The 18,537-nt window shown below is 36.4% G+C and overlaps 1 protein-coding gene across 1 annotated transcript in view; it reads left to right on the top strand.

Annotated features, from left to right (window-relative positions):
- ZNF461 (zinc finger protein 461) overlaps positions 1-16,989 on the top strand; it is a 39,309-nt gene extending 22,320 nt beyond the window's left edge. Inside the window, exon 5 of the mRNA XM_058530868.1 lies at positions 15,578-16,989. Coding sequence (XP_058386851.1) covers positions 15,578-16,974 — 1,397 coding nt within the window. The 3' untranslated portion in view covers positions 16,975-16,989. The remainder of the gene's footprint in view (positions 1-15,577) is intronic.
- Positions 16,990-18,537: the final 1,548 nt, after the last annotated feature.

Here is an 18,537-nt window from a genome sequence, read left to right as displayed (position 1 = left end):
GTTTCCCACTGGCTGAGAGAGCCCGAAGAGCTACAGTTTCCCACTGAGGGCCGCCCCTCCCCCCTCTCTGGGAGCCGCGCGGACCGGGATCGCTGATCTGATGGGGAGGGAGCGGAGTTCTCCTTACCTCTCCCCACTTCCTCCGGGGGCCCAGCACGTTCCGCTCTCAGATATGCGGCAGTGTGGATCCCTCCGCTCTAGGTTTTCACTGTCTGGGATTCCGTTGTTGGTCTGTGGCTGTTGCTTTTGTTGTATCTTGTGGGGGAAGAATTCACGGGAAAGCTCACTCCGCCATGATGCTGACGTCACTCTTCTGTATCACTTTTTGATGCCTGTCCAGCCCTTTCCTTTTGCATAGGTGTGATGATTTCTTTTTTAAAACTTTTTATTTTGAAATAATTATAGATTCATGGGAGGTTGCAAAGAAATGTACAGGGAAGTCCCATGTTGTACACTTCCTCCAGCCTCCCCCCAGTGTTAACATCTGAGACAAGTATAATACAATATCATACGAAAAAATTGACATTGGTACAATCCATAGAACTTTTTCAGTTTTCACTAGTTATACACGCACTCATTTGTGTGTGTGTGTGTGTGTGTGTATAGCTCTATGCAGTTTTACCACATATAGCTTTGTATCACCACTGCAACTGTCAAAATACTAGACAGTACCATCACCACAAGACTCCCTCGTGTTACCTCTTTATAGCTACACCCATCATCCCTTATTCCTAACCCTTGGCAACCACTAATGTGTTCTACATGTATATAATTATGTTATTTCATGAATGTTACACAAATGGAATTCTGCAGAATGTGTCCTTTTGAGATTGACTTTTTGCCTCTGTCTCATATATATAGTACATGAATGTAATGTAATACATAATGTAATATAGTACAGGAGTACATGTAATGAACACATACACACACATTCATATATATGAACATAAATATATATATATGTTCCTTACATTCATGTAAAAGTTTGTATCTATAAATAAGTCTGGGATAAAGTGCAAGCATGTAATTGCTGGGTGGTATGGTAAGCTGCCAAACTGTTTTCCACAATGGTTGTACCATTTTACATTCCCATCAGCAATGTGTGAGTGATCCACTTTCACTGCATCCTAGCCAGCATTTGGTGTTATATCTGTTTCTCATTTTAGCCATACTATAGGTGGGTAGTGACAGCTCGTTGTGGTTTTAATTTGAATTTCCTTAATGGAAAACTATGTTGAACGTCTTTTCATGTGTTTATTTGCCATCTGTATATTCTCTTTGATGAAATGTCTGTTCATATCTTTTGCCCATTTTCTAATTTGATTGGTTTTTTACTGTTGAATTTTTGAAGTTCTTTATGTACTCTAGATAGGTCTTCGTTGGATATGTAATTAAACAGATATTTTCTCCAAGTCTGTAATTTGTCTTTTCATCCTTTTAACAGGGCCTTTTGCAGAACTAAAGTTTTTAATTTTGATGACGTTTAATTTATCCATTTTCTTTCTTATGAATTGTGAGAGTTTTTTGTTTTGGGGGTTTGTTTGTTTGTCTGTTTGTTTTGTTTGTTTGTTTTTTGGTGTCAAGTCAAAGAACTCTCCACCTGTTCCTAGGTCCCAAAGATTTTCTTCAATGTTCTTTTCTAGACTTTTATAGTTTTCATTTAAGTCTGTGACCCATTTTGAGTTCATTTCTGTAGAAGATGTGAGACTGTAGATCAAGGTTCATTTTTTTGCCTATGGATGTCCAGTTGCTCCGTCACCATTTATTTAAAAAATTATCCCTCCTCCATTGAATTGTTTTTTCACTCTTGTCAGAAATTAGTTGGGCACATTTGTTTGGCTCTATTTCTGAGTTCTCTGTTCTATACCATTGATCTTTGTGACTGGCCCTTTGCCAGTACCATACTTTCTTTCTTTCTTTTTTTTTGTTTTTTTTTTTTTGCAGGGTAAGATTTGCCCTAAGCTAACATCTATTGCCAATCTTCCTCCTTTTTTTTCCCTTCCTTTCCCCCTCCCCAAAGCCCCAGTAGATAGTTGTCTATAGTTCTTCTTCTAGTTCTTCTATGTGAGTCACTGCCACAGCATGGCTACTGACAGACGAGTGGTGTGGTTCCACACCCAGGAACTGAACCCGGGCCGCCAAAGTGGAGTGTGCCAAACTTTAACCACTAGGCCATCAGGGCTTGCTCAGTACCATACTTTCTTGATTACTGCAGTTATATAGTAAGCCTTAATATTGGGAAGAATGATTCTTCCCACTTTACTATTTTTTTGAAATTGTTTTGGCTATCCTTAGGGCCTTTTTCTTTACATATAAATTTTAGAATAAGCTTGACTGTGTCTACAGAAAAATTTGCCGAGATTTTAATAGGAATTATGTTAGACCTATAGGTGATAATTTAGGGAATTAACATCTTTACTTTGTTGAGTCTTCAAATCCATGAACACAGCATGTTTCTCCAAGTAATTTTTCTTTGATTTTTTATTAGCATTTTATAATTTTCATCATACAGAATCTGTACATGTTTTGTTAGTTATTTACCAAAGTATTTCAATTTTTTTGGAGCATTTCTAAATGGTATTGCATTTTTGTTTTGGTTTCCACTTGCTCATTGTCACTGTATAGAAATTCAGTTGATTTTGCATGTTGATCTTGTATTCTGTGACCTTATTCAACTCACTTATTGGTACTAGGTTTTTCCTTGTAGATTTGTTCCTTTGACAGTCATATCATCTGCAAATAGATACTCTTATTTCTTTTTTTCCAATCTATGCCTTTTATTTCTTTTTCTTGCCTTATTGGAATTGCTAGAACTTCCAGGACTATGTTGAATAAGAATGTTAAGAGCGGACATCCTTGCCTTTTCCCTGATTTTAGAGAGAAAGCAGAGATTTGTTCTTTTACCATTATGTATGATGTTAGCTGTGGGTTTTTTGGAGATGCTCTTTATGAGGTTGAGGAAGTTTCCTTTTGTTTCTAATGCCCTGAGAATTTTTTAATCATGAATGGGTGTCAGTATGATCATGTGATTTTTCCTCTTTAGCATGTTGGTATGATGGATTGCATTCAGTGATTTTTAAATATTAAATTAGCCTTTCATACTTGGAATAAATCCTACTTAGTCATGATGTATTATTATTTTTATTCTTTGTTGTATTTCATTGGTAAAATTTAATTGAGGATTTCTTCATCTAAGTTCATCGGAGATATTGGACTGTAGTTTTCGTTTTTGTGCTACCTTTGCCTGGTTTTGGTATCAGAGTAATAGTGGCCTCATAAAGCAAGTTGGGAAGTGTTCCCCTTTCTTCTGTTTTCTGGAAGAAATTGTGTAAAACATTCTATGAATTTTGGTAAAATTCTACAGTGAAACCATCTGGACCTGGAGATTTCTTTTTTGAGATCTTTTAAATTACAAATTCAATTTCTATGATAGTTATAGGACTGTTTAGATTACCTATTTCATCTTGGCTGAGTTTTGTAGTTTGTGATTTTCAAGGAATTGGTCCATTTCTTCTAAATTGTTGAAGTTATAAGTGTAAAGTTATATGTTGTGTTCTGATTATTCTTATAATGGATGATCTATAAATAATTCATTATATATTTCCATATATATAAAGGATGTATATACATGTCCTTATAACCCTTTAAAAATGTTTTTCTTTGAGACATTCTCTTTCACCCATGGATTATGTAGAAGTGTGTTATTTGGAAGTGTTTGGAAATTTTCCTGTTGTCTTTCTTTCATTGATTTATAGTTTAATTCCATTATGGTCTCATGTGAAAGTTACAGGGAGCTATCCACAAGAGTCTTCCTTCATTTTTGATACCAATTGCAATTTAGGGGTTCCTAAGACCACCTTCAGGTTTGATAATTCACTAGAAGGACTAATGGAACTCATGGAAAGCTATCATCCTCACAGTTACAGTTTATTACAGCAAAAGGATGCAGATTAAAATCAGCCAAGGGAAGAAGTACATGGGGCAGAGCCCAGGAGAGTTCCAAATGCAGAGCTTCCAGTTGTCCTCTCCCAGTGGAGTCATAGGCAGTGCTCACTTTTCCCATCAACTATATGTGACAATATACATGGAGTATTGCCAAATAGGGAAACTCACCTGAACCTTGATATCCAGAATTTTTATTGGGGCTCCTTGTTGGCTGCCCATGTAGCTGACCTGTAGTTTCTAGCCTTTCAGGAGGTAGAGCCGATACCTTTAGTCCCAGTTGCTCCAGAGGAGAATTGATGCCACACGGCTCAAAGCCTCCATCATAAATCCCATTATTAGAATATCTGGTGGCTGTGGCCCCCAGGTAAACAAACACACTCTTTGTAGAGATCACCTCCCTGGGGATGAAGACAAAAGTCAGATCTCTCTTTGGGTAATGTTAAATTCTTTACTATACTTTGCAGAACATACTCAATATGATTTTGATTCTTTTAAATTTAAGATTTGCTTCATGACCCAGAATATGGTCTGTCTTCAGGAATGTTCAATGTGTGCTTGAAAACATTGTGAATTCTGCTGTTGTTGGGTGTCATGTTCCATAAATGTTGATTACATCGTATTGGTTGATGGTCTTGTTCAGTTCCTCTCTATTCTTGTATATTTTCTGTGTAGTAGTTCTATCAATTGCTGAGAATAGGATATTTGAGTCCCCAGCTATGTTATTGTGAATTTCTCCTTTGGCTATATCAATTTTTGCTTCATGTATTTTGAAGTTCTGTTGGTGGTGGTGATTAGTTTTCTTTACCCTGAAGTCTGCTTTATCTGATATTAATATAGCTATGTCTACTTTCTTTTGAGTAATGTTTACCTGATGTATATTTTTCCATCCTTTTACTTTCAACTTACCTATATCATTATGTTTGAAATGAGTTGCTTGTAGTCACCATGTAATTGGATCATGTTATTTATCCATTTTACTAATCTTTGTCTTTTAATTGGTGATTTAGACCATTTACATTTAAAGTAATTATTGATATGGTAGGGCTTAAGTCTGCCATTTTGTTGTTTTCTGCTGGTTCCTTCTATTTGTTGTTCTAATGTTTCTTTTTTTTTCCTACCTATGAATTATTCAAACATTTTTAGAGTTCCATTTTGATTTATTTATAATGTTTTTAATATATTGTTTTGGTTTTGGTTTTTTTGTTTTTAGTGTTTGTTCTAGGTATTACCATATATATACATACTTATAGAGTCTGCTGGTGTTGACATTTTACCACTTCAAGTGAAGTGTACAACCTTACATCCATTTAGGTCCCTTTACCCTCCCCAATTTTTAGTATAATTGTTTTAAGTATTTCTTCTATATACATTGATCACCACATGAGATAGTGTTATAATTGTTGCTTCAGTTAAAAAATAGGATTAGGGGCCGGCCCCATGGCATAGCAGTTAAGTGTGCACGCTCCGCTGCTGGCGGCCCGGGTTTGATCCCAGGCATGCACCGTCGTACCGCTTGTCAGGCCATGCCGTGGCAGCATCCCATATAAAGTGGAGGAAGATGGGCACAGATGTTAGCCCAGGGCCAGTCTTCCTCAGCAAAAAGAGCAGGATTGTCATGGATGTTAGCTCAGGGCTGATCTTCCTCACACACACAAAAAATAGGATTAAAGAAGCTCATGGGATTAAGGGTAGTCCATTATGTTTACTTCTATTTTTGCCCATTTTATTGTTCTTTTCTTTCTGAAGGTCTCAGCCTTCTTCTGCTATCATTTTCTTTATGTTGGGAGAGCTTCCTTTAGTCACTTTTTAAGGACATATCTGCAAAAAACAAATTCTCTTAGTTTTCCTTTGTCTGAGAATGCCTTTATTTCTTCTTCATTCCTTAGGGATAGTTTCACTGGGTGTAAAATTTGAGACTGACAGTTCTTTTCTTTCAGCACTTAAAAAGTATTGTGTTACTTCCTTTTGGTCTCCATGGTTTCAGATGAGAAGTCCAAAGTCTTTCAAATTGGTGTTTCTTTATCATCAATATATAATTTGTGTTTCTCTCTATTTTTTAAGATTTTTTCTTTGTCTAGCTTTTAGAAATGTGTTTCTTGGTTTTGATTTCTTTGGATTTATCTTATTAGAAATTTACTCAGGTTCTTGAATCTGTAGATATGTGTCTTGTATGAAATTTGGAAAGTTTTTAACCATTATTTCTTTGAATATTTTTTCAGTCTCACAGTTTTTCTCCTCTCGTTCTGAGACTCAGTGATATGAATGTTGAATCTTTTATTATTGTCCCATAGAGATAGAGGCTCTGTTCTTTTTTTTTTTTTAAGGGTGTTTTTTTGTTGTCATTCAGATTAAGTAAATTCTGTCTTTAAGTTCACTGAATCCAGCCTCTGTCATCTCTGCTCTACTCTTAAGACCATTCAGTGTGTCTTTTATAATGGTTATTATAGTTTTCATTCCATTTAGTTCTTTTTATAACCACTATTTTTTCTGAGATATTCTATTTTTTCATTTGTTTCAAGAGAATTTGAAATTGATTGTCAATGCCTTTTTATGAAGACTGCTTTAAAATCCTTCAGATAATTCATCTTGGTATTGGTGTCAGTTGATTGTCTTTTCTCCTTAAGACTTTGGTTTTCCTGGCTTTTGGTATGATTTTCAGTGGTATCCTGCACATTTTAGTTACTATGTTAAGAGAGTCTTGATTCTATTTAAATCTTCTATTTTAGCAGGTAGTCACCCTGTTAGGTTTACTGTATAGATCTGGCCTACTTTTGTAGGCTTTAGTTCTAATGGCAGCTTAGTTTTCAGAGTCCTTGCAGTGCTAGTCTGATCTTCTTCATAGTTCTGGTACTGCTGGAGCTCCTGCTCAATCCCTGATGATGTTGTCTGCAAGGACAGAAAGTTTCCATAGACCCCCAACGGAGCTGGGCCACCTTCTGCAGGATGGGGGAGGTGGATACTGAAACCACAGGGCATGGATTTCCTTATGCCACTGGGTGGAGGCAGGGAGATGCAAGACTCTGCTAATGCTGCCCTTCTGCTGGATGGATCTGTCAGCAGTGCTGGTTGTGAAGTGGGGGCTGGGACAGCAACAGACTTCCTCTTGCTGCTGAAACTGGTGGATCAATCACGGGGACTTCTTGCTCCTACTGTAGCTGGCTGATGAAACTGTAACTAGGACCCAGGTTGTGGAGCTGGCACTGGGGATCCCACTAGGTCTGCTGGGCTTCCCTGTTCCTGGTCCTTTGGCTAGAGAGAGCAGACTTATCTTGGGTGTGTGTGTGTGTGTGTGTGTGTGTGTGTGTGTGTATGTCAGTGGTTCCAGGTTGCATGCCTCTTCAGTGCTTATCATGGGGGGTATATGGGAGATAAAAAGAAAACCCAGGGAATTCACCATGTGGTAATTCCTCAAGTCCATATGATTTCACTCATATGTGGAAGATAAACAAACAAACACATAGATAAGGAGAACAGATTGGTATTTGCCAAAGGGAAAGGGGATGGGGGGAGGGCAAAAGGGGTAAGGGGGAACATATGTATAGTGATGGGTAAAAACTAGACTGTTGGTGGTGAACACGATGCAGTCTACACAGAAACTGAAATATAATGATGTACACCTGAAATTTACACAGTGTTATAAGCCAATATACCTCAATAAAATAATAAATAAAATGAACCTTGGAATATGCATTTTCTGTGATATTTACTTTGATTTCTTTAAAGAGGAAGATCATAAAGACAATGTGAATGCACTGTACTTCATTTTTATGTTCCCCTCAAAGCCAGTCTTTTTCTTGTAGCAGTTTTTATTTTTGCTTTTTCTTAAGTAATTGCCATTATCCGGTCTTTCCAAGGAAGTTAGCTTAGTGAAATGGCCGGTTTTCACACTTGTTTCATCTCCCGGTATAAACAAGGAGGGGAACAAATACAGCTGATTTCTAGCAGGCACACAGCTTGGCTGTTGGATCAGCTTGGCATGCTTGTAGCCCGCTAGCTGGTACCACTGAGCTTGCTGGGTCCTGTCGTGTTTTCCAGAGAGAATCGAATGTTTCTTTTAGTCTGAAGTGTCTTATCTGTCTGGTGAGTTGGTTAAGAATTGAATGTTACCAATGCCATGGAAGATACCTGTGTGCTTCTCCCTGATCCCATCCCCTGCTACATCTCCAGAGATAACCATTATCTTGAATTTTGTTATGATTATTGTGTTTTTTAAAATAGTTTACCACACTTGTGTATGCCCTTAAACACTATATTGTTGTGTTTTGCTTGTTTTTGAGTTTTTAAAAATGATAATGTGTATGTGTCTTCTGTGATTTGGTTATTTCATACCACATGGTTTCTAATAATTTTCCCATATTATTTTATGCCTGAGTTCATTTTAACAGCTGTATAATATTCCATTCCAAAATTTTCTGGCTGTTATAATTTGGGTTGTTTGTAAGTTTTTGCTAGTATACACAATGGTGCTATGAATATTCTTACACATGTCTCCTGAAGCATATAATACAAGATTTTCTCCAGGCTATTTGCTAGAATTAGAATTGCCAGGTCATAGAACATGTACATCTTCAACTTTGTATCACAACAAATTCTTTTCCTAAGTGTTGGTACTAATTTATATTACCACTGGCAGTGTGTAACAATTCTAGTTGTTCAGCATCTTAACAGCAAATGAAATTCTTAGACATTTTAATTTTTAGCAATCTAATGAGTATGAAATTGTATCTCATTATATCTTAATTTGAATTTCCTGGATTCCTGACGAGTTTGAGCATTTTTGCATATGATTATTTAACATTGGTGTTTCCTCTTCTCTGAAACACCTCTTCAGATCTTTTGCCCATTTTTCTTTTAAGTTACCTTTTTTCTGGTTAGCCTGTTTGTCTCATTTAAGATATCCATTCTACCTTGAGGTGTTTTTTCTATATATCCATATTTTTTCCATAAGCTTTACAGTTTTTCCTTTAACTTGTAAGTCTTACATCCATTTAGAGTTTATATTTATGTATTTATGGTGCATGGTAGGGATCCAAGCTATTTGTTTTTTTCATATCTATAGCTAGTTGTTCTAATATCATTCATTAAATAATTTATTTTTTTCCTCACTGATCTGCAGTGCATCCTATGTTATCTTGTCTTTCCGTGGGTCAAGCCCTATGTGAATACCACACTGTCTTAATTTCTAAGTCTTTATGGTAAGTCTTTATCATAGGTAGGAGAAGTTCTCTTTGTTTTTCTTCAGGAGTGTTTTGAACATTTGTTCTTTCATATGTATTTTTGAATCAGTTTTTTTTTTTATTGTGAAATTTTTGTTGTATATTATTGTTTGTCAGTCACCATATACGTGCATCCCTCCACCCCTTGTGCCCACCCCCCACCCCCCTAGCCCCTGGTAACCACCAAACAGTTCTGTCTGTGCATGTGTTGGTTTATCTTCCATATTGAATCAGTTTTTAAAGTTCTTCAAAAAACCTTATAGGGATTTGATTGGATTTCTGTTGAATCTCTGATCTCCAGCTCTCCTTCTTCTCTTACTTGGTTTGAGCCATCCTAGTCTCCTTGATGTTCCTCTAAGAAGCCAGTGAAGCTTTCTTTTTAGGGACGCGCTATGTTCTCTGCCTGGATTGCTCTCCCCCACATAGGCATGACTCTCTTTATCTCCTACAGTTTTTTTTTCCTCAAATGTCACAAAAGTGAGGCTTTTCTGACTACCTTATTTAAAATTATAACCCCACCTCCATTATTTGGAACTTTTCATCTCTTTCCCTCTTATTTTACTTTTCTATAGCATTTTTGCCATCTGACATACTAATTCATTTACTAATCATTTTATTAATGTTATTCCACTAGAATTTGATTCTATGAGGGGATGAGTTTTTGTTTGTAATGCTGTCCTCCCTTTTCACTTCTAATATTGAATATTTTTACCTTCTCTTGCTCTCTTTTATAAAATAAAAATTTATTTTCAATTATTTTTAAACTTACAGAAGAGATGCAAGAATATCAAAACAACTCCCATATGCTGTTCACCTAGATTCACCAATTGTTAATATTTCACCATGTTTGCCTTATTTATTCCATTTCCGTCAAGTCCTTTTACCCTAAATACTTAAGCTTATCTTTCCTAAGAATGAGGATACTCTTACATTTCATAAATTCAGGAAATTTTACATTGACCCAAAACTATTATCTCATATATTGTCTGTATTCATATTTCACTAATTATTCCAATATTGCCCTTTTCACTTGACTCAGGATCTCATGTTACATTTCTCTTTACTTTAATCTGAAAAGTTCCTCAGCCTTTCTTTGGATTTCATGACATTGGTGTTTTTGAAGAATACTGGCCACCTTTATAGAATGTCCTTCAATTGGAGTATTTTGATAGTTCTTCATGATTAAATTCAAGTTATACATTTTGGGCAGGATTGTTGCATTAGTGACATATCCTTCTTAGTGTATCATTTAAGGAGGCACATAATGTTATTCTTTCCCATTATTGGTGATGTTACCTTTGATCACTTGGTTTGGGTGGTGTTTGCCAGGTTTCTCCACTGTAATTTTTTTCTTTGTAATTAACGTTTAATCTGTAGGGGAGATAGTTTGTTTTTCTTGACCAGTCTTGCTAGGAATCCTCTCTATTATATATTTGTTTCTGTTTCATTCTGCCCTATTTTTGTTTTTTCCTTTATTCTACTGTTTTGGATTTTAGTTTGCTATTCTTCTTCTAACTTCTTGAGATAGATGTTTAGATGATTCATTGTAAGAATTTCTTTTTTCTGTTTGCATTCAAGGCCATAAATTTTCCTCTAAATATGGCTTTAGTTTCATCCTTCAAGTTTTGATCACAGGGGTAGATAGAGGGCAGCGAATATAGTGCCTTATAGACCATGATAAGAATCTTTTTTTCCTAAATGTGATGGGAAACTATTAGAGGGATTTAAAAGCAAAAGTTATATCATATCATTTAGATATGATGTGCTTAATGGAACAAGAAAGAAAGCAGGTGACCAATTTGAGAGCTACTGCAGTAGTACAATGGTGGTGGCTTAGACTGTAATAGAAATGGTGGTGATAAATAATCAAATGTTATTATACATATTAAAGAACAAGTTGACCGTGCTTGCTAATGGACTGTAAATTGAGTAGGAAGAAAAAACTAGGCTTTTGGCTTAACCTGTTGGTAAAAGATGGTTGCATTTACTGAGATGGGTTAAGCTGGAGTATGAATGAGTCTAAAAAGGGGGAATTGAAGGTCTCTTTGGACATGTTATGGTTGAGACACTTATTACATATTTACATGAAGATTTGAAAGAGCCCATTAGATGATTAACCTCGAGCTCAGGGGTAAGATAAAAGCTAGAAATATACACATCAAAGGACTCAATCCATAAAGTGAAAGGCAACCTGTGAAATAGGAGAAAATATTTGCAAATCATATAGCTGATAAGGGGTTAATACCTAGAATATATAAAGAACTCCTACAAATCAACAACAAAAAACCCAAACAACTCAATTAAAAAAATGGGAAAAGGATTTGAATAGACATTTCTCCAAAGAAGATATACAAATGGCCAGCAAGTACATGAAAAGATGCTCAACATCATTAGGGAAATGCAAATCAAAACCACAATGAAATATCACTTCACATCCATTAGGATGGCTACTATCAAAAAACATAAAATAAAAAGTGTTGGTATGAGGATATGGGGAAATTGGAACGCTTGTGTTGGTGTTAGTATAAAGGTGCAGCCACTGTGGGAAACAGTATGGTGGTTCCTTAAAAAATTAAAAATAGAATTACCATATGATCCAGCATTTCTACTTCTGGATATATACCCAAAAGAATTGAAAGCAGTGACTCAAACAGATATTTGTACACCCATCTTCTTAGCAGCATTATACACAATAGCCAAAAGGTGGAAGCAACCTAGGTGTACATCAACAGATGAATGGATAAACAGTATATACATACAGGAATATTATGCAGCCTTAAAAAGGAAGTAAATTCTGACACATGCTACAACATGGTTGAACCTTGAGGGTGTTCTGTTAAGTGAAATAAGCCAGTCACAAAAGACAAATATAGTATGATTTCACTGATATGAGGTATCTAGAGTAGTCAAATCCATAGAAACAGAAGTACAATGGTGCTTGCCAGGAACTGGGGGAGGGAGGAATGGGTACAGAGCTTTAGTTCTGCAAGGTGAAAAAGTTCTGGAGATTGGTTGCACGACAGTGTGAACGTACTTAACACTACTGAACTGTACACTTAAAAATGGTTAAGATGGTGGGGCCGGGCCAGTGGTGTAGTGGTTAAGTTCATGCACTCTGCTTCGGCGGCCCGGGGTTCAAGGGTTTGGATCCCTGGCATGGACCGATGTGCCGCTTATCAAGCCATGCTGTGGCAGGTGTCACACATATAAAGTAGAGGAAGGAAAAAAAGAAAGTAGAGGAAGATGGGCACAGATGTTAGCCCAGGGCCAATCTTCCTCAGCAAAAAGAGGAGGATTGGCAAAGATGTTAGCTCAGGGCTAATCTTCCTCACATACACACAAAAAAGATGGTTAAGATGGTAAATTTTATGTGTATTTTACCACAATTAAAAACTAAAAAAAAAGCTAGCAGTATAAATTTAAAACTTAGCAGTATATGACTGGTATTTAAGCCAGCCTAGTGTTTAGGGAAAGAGTGTAGATTGAGAGCTGGCCAGAGCCTGAGTTCTGGGACATTTCAACATTTAGAGTTCAGGAAGTGGAGGGAGATGCATTAAGGGGAACTGAATATAAGTAGAGAGATAGGAGGATAACCAGGAGAATATGGTATACAGGAAGCAAAGGGATTGATCAGTTGTGTCAAATGCTGCTAACAAGTCGAGCGAAGACTGGCACTTGAGCATTGATTTTGATAGTGACTTTAGCTAGAAATGTTTATTGGAGTGGATTACAGAGAAAATGACTAACATACACAGTCATTTGATAAGATAAAGGCAGGGAAAGGATGGTCTTTTCAATAAATGGTGCTGAGTCAATTGGTTATCTATATCAAAAAATAGGAATCTTGATTCCTGCCTCACACCATAAAATCTAATCTAGGTGGATTATTGATCTAAGTATGAAAGATAAAATAGTAAAAGCTTCTAGAAGACAATATAAGTATATTTTCATGACCTTGGGATTAGAGTACCTTAAAATCAAGAACGTCTATTCATCAAAACATACTATTAAGAGAGTGAAAGGACCAGCCCCAGAGTGGGAGAAGATATTGCAATATATATGTTGGTTATATCCAGAATATATTAAGAATTTCTACAAATCAAAAAGAAAAATATTACCCAGAAACTAGCCAAATGTCCCTCAACTGATGAGTGGATAAACAAAATATGGTATATCTATACAATGAAATATTAGTCATAAAAAGGAATGAAGTACTGAAACATGCTACAAACATGGTTGAAGCTTGAAAACATTACACTGAATGAAAACAGACACAAAAGGTCACATCTTGTCTGATTACATTTGTATGAAATGTCCAGAATAGGCAAATTTGTAGAGACATAAAGAAGTTTAGTGGTTGTCAGGGGCTGAGAGGAAGAGGGGAATAGGAAATGACTATGCGTATGGGGTCTTTTTGGCATGATGAAAATGCTCTGGAATTGCAATTATCAGATAGTGATCTGATGGTTGCACAACATTGAGAATATACTAAGAGTTACTGAATTGTACACTTCAAATTGGTTAAAATGGTGGGTTTTATGTTGTGGATTTTATGTTATATGAGTTTTACTACAAAAAAATCAATAAAAATGGACAAAAGACCTGGATAGGCAGTTTATTAAAGAAGATATCCACTTGCCCAATAAACATATGAAAAAGTGCTCAACCTCATTTGTCATCAGGGAAAATGCAAATTAAACCACAACACATCTGCCAGAATGCCTGAATATAAGATTGGCAATAATACGTGGCGGTGAGGATGTGAGGAACTGAAGTCTTTTACAGTTTGATGGAATTGTAAATTAGTTGGATAAAAACTGTTGGATAGTGTCATTTAAAGCTGAATAAATGCATATCCTGTGATGCAGCAATTTCATTCCTAGGTGTATACACCTAGCAGAAAAGAGTCCTGTTTCTACCAAAAGAAATGTATATGAATGTTCCTAGCAGTACTAATCATAATAGCCAACTGGAAACAACCCAATGTCTATCATTAGGAAAATGCAAAAATAAATTGTGTTAGAATAGAATGTTTTATATAGCTGTCAGTCTCAACCTTTTTCTTCTGAAACAGCCTCTGAAAAGCTCTAAGATAGGAAAGGCTTTGGAATGTCCTAGTTGTTGAAAGGAGGTTAGTGTTGTAGCACAGTGAATAAAAAGGAAATGGACTCAAATGAGGTATTATAGGTAAGCAGAAGCCTTATATTTTCATGGTAAAGAGTTGGATATTTTAAATTTCAGTTTAGTGGAAAGCTATATTAGTTTGGATATAGTTTTGGCTGCATGTGACAGAGACCCCAAAAATAATAGTGGTTTAAACTATATGGAAGGTTAATTTTCTCTTGCATGAAAGTCTAGGCTGGAATAGCAGCTCTGCTCTGCAAAACCATCATGTGACAACCATGACACCAAATCCACATTGCAGCCAGCTTTGCTAAGGAAGCAGGAGAATAAGGGATATAGGACGTGGGCCAGCTGGCTCTTAAGGAAAGTTCTCAGAAGCTACTACATAATACTCGTACATTTCATTAGGCAGAATCCAGTTACATGGCATATTCTGCTGGAAAGGAGCCTGGGAAATGCAATGTTTATATTGGACAGCCTTGTTCTCAACTACAAACCATGAGTTCAGTCACTATACAAAAGGGGAATAATTAATATTTGGAGGCAACTAGTAGTCTCCATAACATAATCCTTTGGCCTGGTGGAGAGTGTTAAACGTACAGGGCCGGCCCCGTGGCTTAGCGGTTAAGTGCACGCGCTCCGCTACTGGTGGCCCGGGTTCGGATCCCGGGCGCGCACCGATGCACCGCTTCTCCGGCCATGCTGAGGCTGCGTCCCACAAACAGCAAGTAGAAGGCTGTGCAACTATGACATACAACTATCTACTGGGGCTTTGGGTGAAAAAAAAAAAAGGAGGAGGATTGGCAATAGATGTTAGCTCAGAGCCCGTCTTCCTCAGCAAAATGAGGAGGATTAGCATGGATGTTAGCTTAGGGCTGATCTTCCAAATAAATAAATAGATAGATAAATAAATAATCAAACAAACAAACAAACAGACTCTTGTAGATTCTGATTCAGTTGATCTCATTCCAAAACTGACTCTGATTCAGTTGATCTAGAATGTTTCCCAAACATCCATAGTTGCAGCAAACTCCCAGGGTGATGCTGAGGTAGATCAAAATTTCAGAATCATTGACTTGACTCGTTAACTTCCTTGCTTTCTCTCATGAGCTCTCATTTCTCTGTGTTCTCCTTACCCTTTTTTCATTCAATTGCATGACAGTATTTAAGAGCTCTCCAAGCCTTTCATTTCTTGTGTGAATTATTTTCAGTTATCTCTCTTTTGTACCATAGATATTTTATTTCTGTTGTAACACAAAACCAGCAATTAAAATGTGTTTCTTATCTTTCAGACTTGGTGTCCAGGTGTAAGCCCAAGAAGTTATCTCCAAAAAGAGACATTTACGAGACAGACTCATCCCAATGGGCTATCATGGAACAATTTAAAAGCCATAATCCTGAGAAATCCATTTTCAGAGATATTTGGGAATGCAGAATTCAGTTTGAGAGACAACAGGAACAACAGGAAGGCTATTTCAGGCAGTTTATTATCAACCGAGAACACATGCCCATTTTTAGCCAACATACTTTACTCACTCAGGAATTTTATAAGAGAGAGAAAATCTTTGAATGTAAAGAATGTAGAAAAAACTGTGGTTACCATTTATTCTTTAGTCATCACAAAAGAACTCATTCTAAAGAAAAACTTTCTGAATGTAAGGAATGTGCAGAAACTGTTAATACATCATACCTTACTAAACAACAGCGAATTCAAAATAGTAACAAATACAATGAATGTAAGGGATGCTGGAAGGCCTTTATTCCTCGCTCACAATTTAAACAACATCTGAGAATTCCTAACAGTGGAAAACGGTATGAATGTAAAGAATGTGGGAAGGCCTTTAATTATGGCTCAGAACTTATTCTACATCAGAGAATTCACACTGGTGAGAAACCCTATGAATGTAAGGAATGCGGGAAGGCCTTTAGGCAGCGATCACAACTTACTCAACATCAGAGACTTCATACTGGTGAAAAACCCTATGAATGTAAGCAATGTGGGAAGGCTTTTATTCGTGGCTTTCAACTTACTGAACATCTGCGACTCCATACTGGAGAGAAACCCTATGAATGTAAAGAATGTGGAAAGACTTTTAGGCATCGCTCACACCTTACCATACATCAGAGAATTCATACTGGTGAGAAACCCTATGAATGTAGAGAATGTGGAAAAGCCTTTAGTTATCACTCAAGCTTCTCTCACCATCAGAAAATTCATTCTGGCAAAAAACCTTATGAATGTAGTGAATGTGGGAAGGCCTTTTGTGATGGCTTACAACTTACCCTGCATCAGAGGATTCATACTGGTGAGAAACCCTATGGGTGTAAGGAGTGCGGTAAGACTTTTAGACAGTGCTCACACCTCAAAAGACACCAGAGAATTCACACTGGTGAGAAACCTCATGAATGTATGATATGTGGTAAAGCCTTTAGACTTCATTCACACCTTATTCAACATCAAAGAATTCATACTGGTGAGAAGCCATATGAATGTAAGGAATGTGGGAAGGCCTTTAGCTATCATTCAAGCTTCTCACACCATCAGAGAATTCATTCTGGGAAGAAAACTTATGAATGTAGGAAGGCCTTTCACCATGGTTTACAATTTAATCTACATCAGACACTTCATACTGTTGAGACGCCAGTAAGGTTTCCTCTCCTCTCCCCCCATCCTGGTCTAGCATCATGAAATTATTTTTGGAGATACACATTTTCTTTGTTTTTTTTTTTTTTAAGGAAAAAGTTAGTAAAATACTGAGTTTCATTAGTATTTATTTATTTCAGTAATCCTTGAAAATCAAATTTATTTTTTCAAGTGGGAAAATGGAAAAGTTATTGAAAGGTAAAAATTGCTCAGTTTTCAATGCTGTTTCTGAGTTAATGTAATAACTACTATTGGAAATAAATTTTATAAAATTATTTGTTTTCACAGAAACCAGTGAAGTGTGGTAGAAATAAAATGAAAACAACTTCTTCCCCTCCCACAAATCCTTGAGCTAGCCAGTACGTGTGTTGCTCCTTTCTTCATGCTCAGACATACCTGCACATATGAAGGGCTTATTGCATGTGTGTGGAAGAGGTTTTACCCCCTGTGGTGACATATTTCATGGCAGTTTGCCTTTTTCACTTAGTAAATAATCACGGACATTTTTCCAGGTCAATACATGTAGATCTAACTCATTCTTTTTACAGCTTTAGAATATGTCTAGTATGTGATGTATGTCAGTATTTTGAACCATTTCCTACTGTAGACATTCAGATTGTTTCTAGTTCTTTTTCACCAGAAGTGGTCATGCAATAAATATGCTTACATCGTCATTCCTGTATTTCTATTGGGTTGATTCCCAACCGTATGTTTTGATGTTACATTAATTTTTTAAATAAAAAAAATTTTTAGGTAATAAAAGTAGATGCTATAAAATTCAAAAATTACCAAAAAAAAAGTGAAAATTAAGTCTCTTCTAATATCTATTCCTGTAGCCACCTGTTTACCCTACACAGGGGCAACCATAGCTGTCACTTCTTTTGTAGTCTTCCAGGAATTAAATTTTAAAATTCTATGGACAAAATGCATTAATCATAATACTTGATTCATGATATTCTCATTATTGGGCCTTATTTGCTCCACTTTTCTTTGTTTTTAATATATTCCAGGGATTTACAAACATTGTGCCAGCTGTCTATTTATTGCCTCTCTTCTCCAGATCCTTCATTGCCTGCTCTACAATACTGGAACTCTCCTCTTTTATTCGTAGTATTATATTGAGTCCTCTCTCTCTTTTTGGTTAGACTAGCTAAAAGTGTTTAAACTTTGTTTATGCCTTCAAAGGACCAACTCTTAGTTTTATTGATCTTTTCTGTTGTCTTTCTAGTCTCTGTTTCATTTATATCTGCTCTAATGTTTATCATTTCCTTTCTTCTGCTAACTTTGAGCTTAGTTGTTTTTCTAGTTCCTTGAAGTATAAAGTTAGGTAGTTTACTTAAGATCTTTTTTCTTAATGTAGGCTTTTTTCGCTATACACTTCCCTCTTAGAACTGTATTTGCTTTATCTCATACATTTTTGTATGTTGTGTTTCCATTTTCATTTTTCTCAAGATACTTTTTGATTTCTCTCTCTCTCTTTTTTTTTTTTTTTTTTTGGTGAGAAAGATTAGCCCTGAGGTAACCTCCATTGCCAATCCTCCTCTTTTTTCCTGAGGAAGATTGGCCCTGAGCTAACATCCGTTCCCATCTTCTACTATTTTATATGTG

This window comes from Diceros bicornis, chromosome 34, assembly GCF_020826845.1.
Source record: "Diceros bicornis minor isolate mBicDic1 chromosome 34, mDicBic1.mat.cur, whole genome shotgun sequence".
In the NCBI taxonomy this organism is placed as follows: domain Eukaryota; kingdom Metazoa; phylum Chordata; class Mammalia; order Perissodactyla; family Rhinocerotidae; genus Diceros; species Diceros bicornis.
Note: the sequence above shows the minus strand (reverse complement) of the source record. Positions and strands in the feature narration are given on the sequence as shown.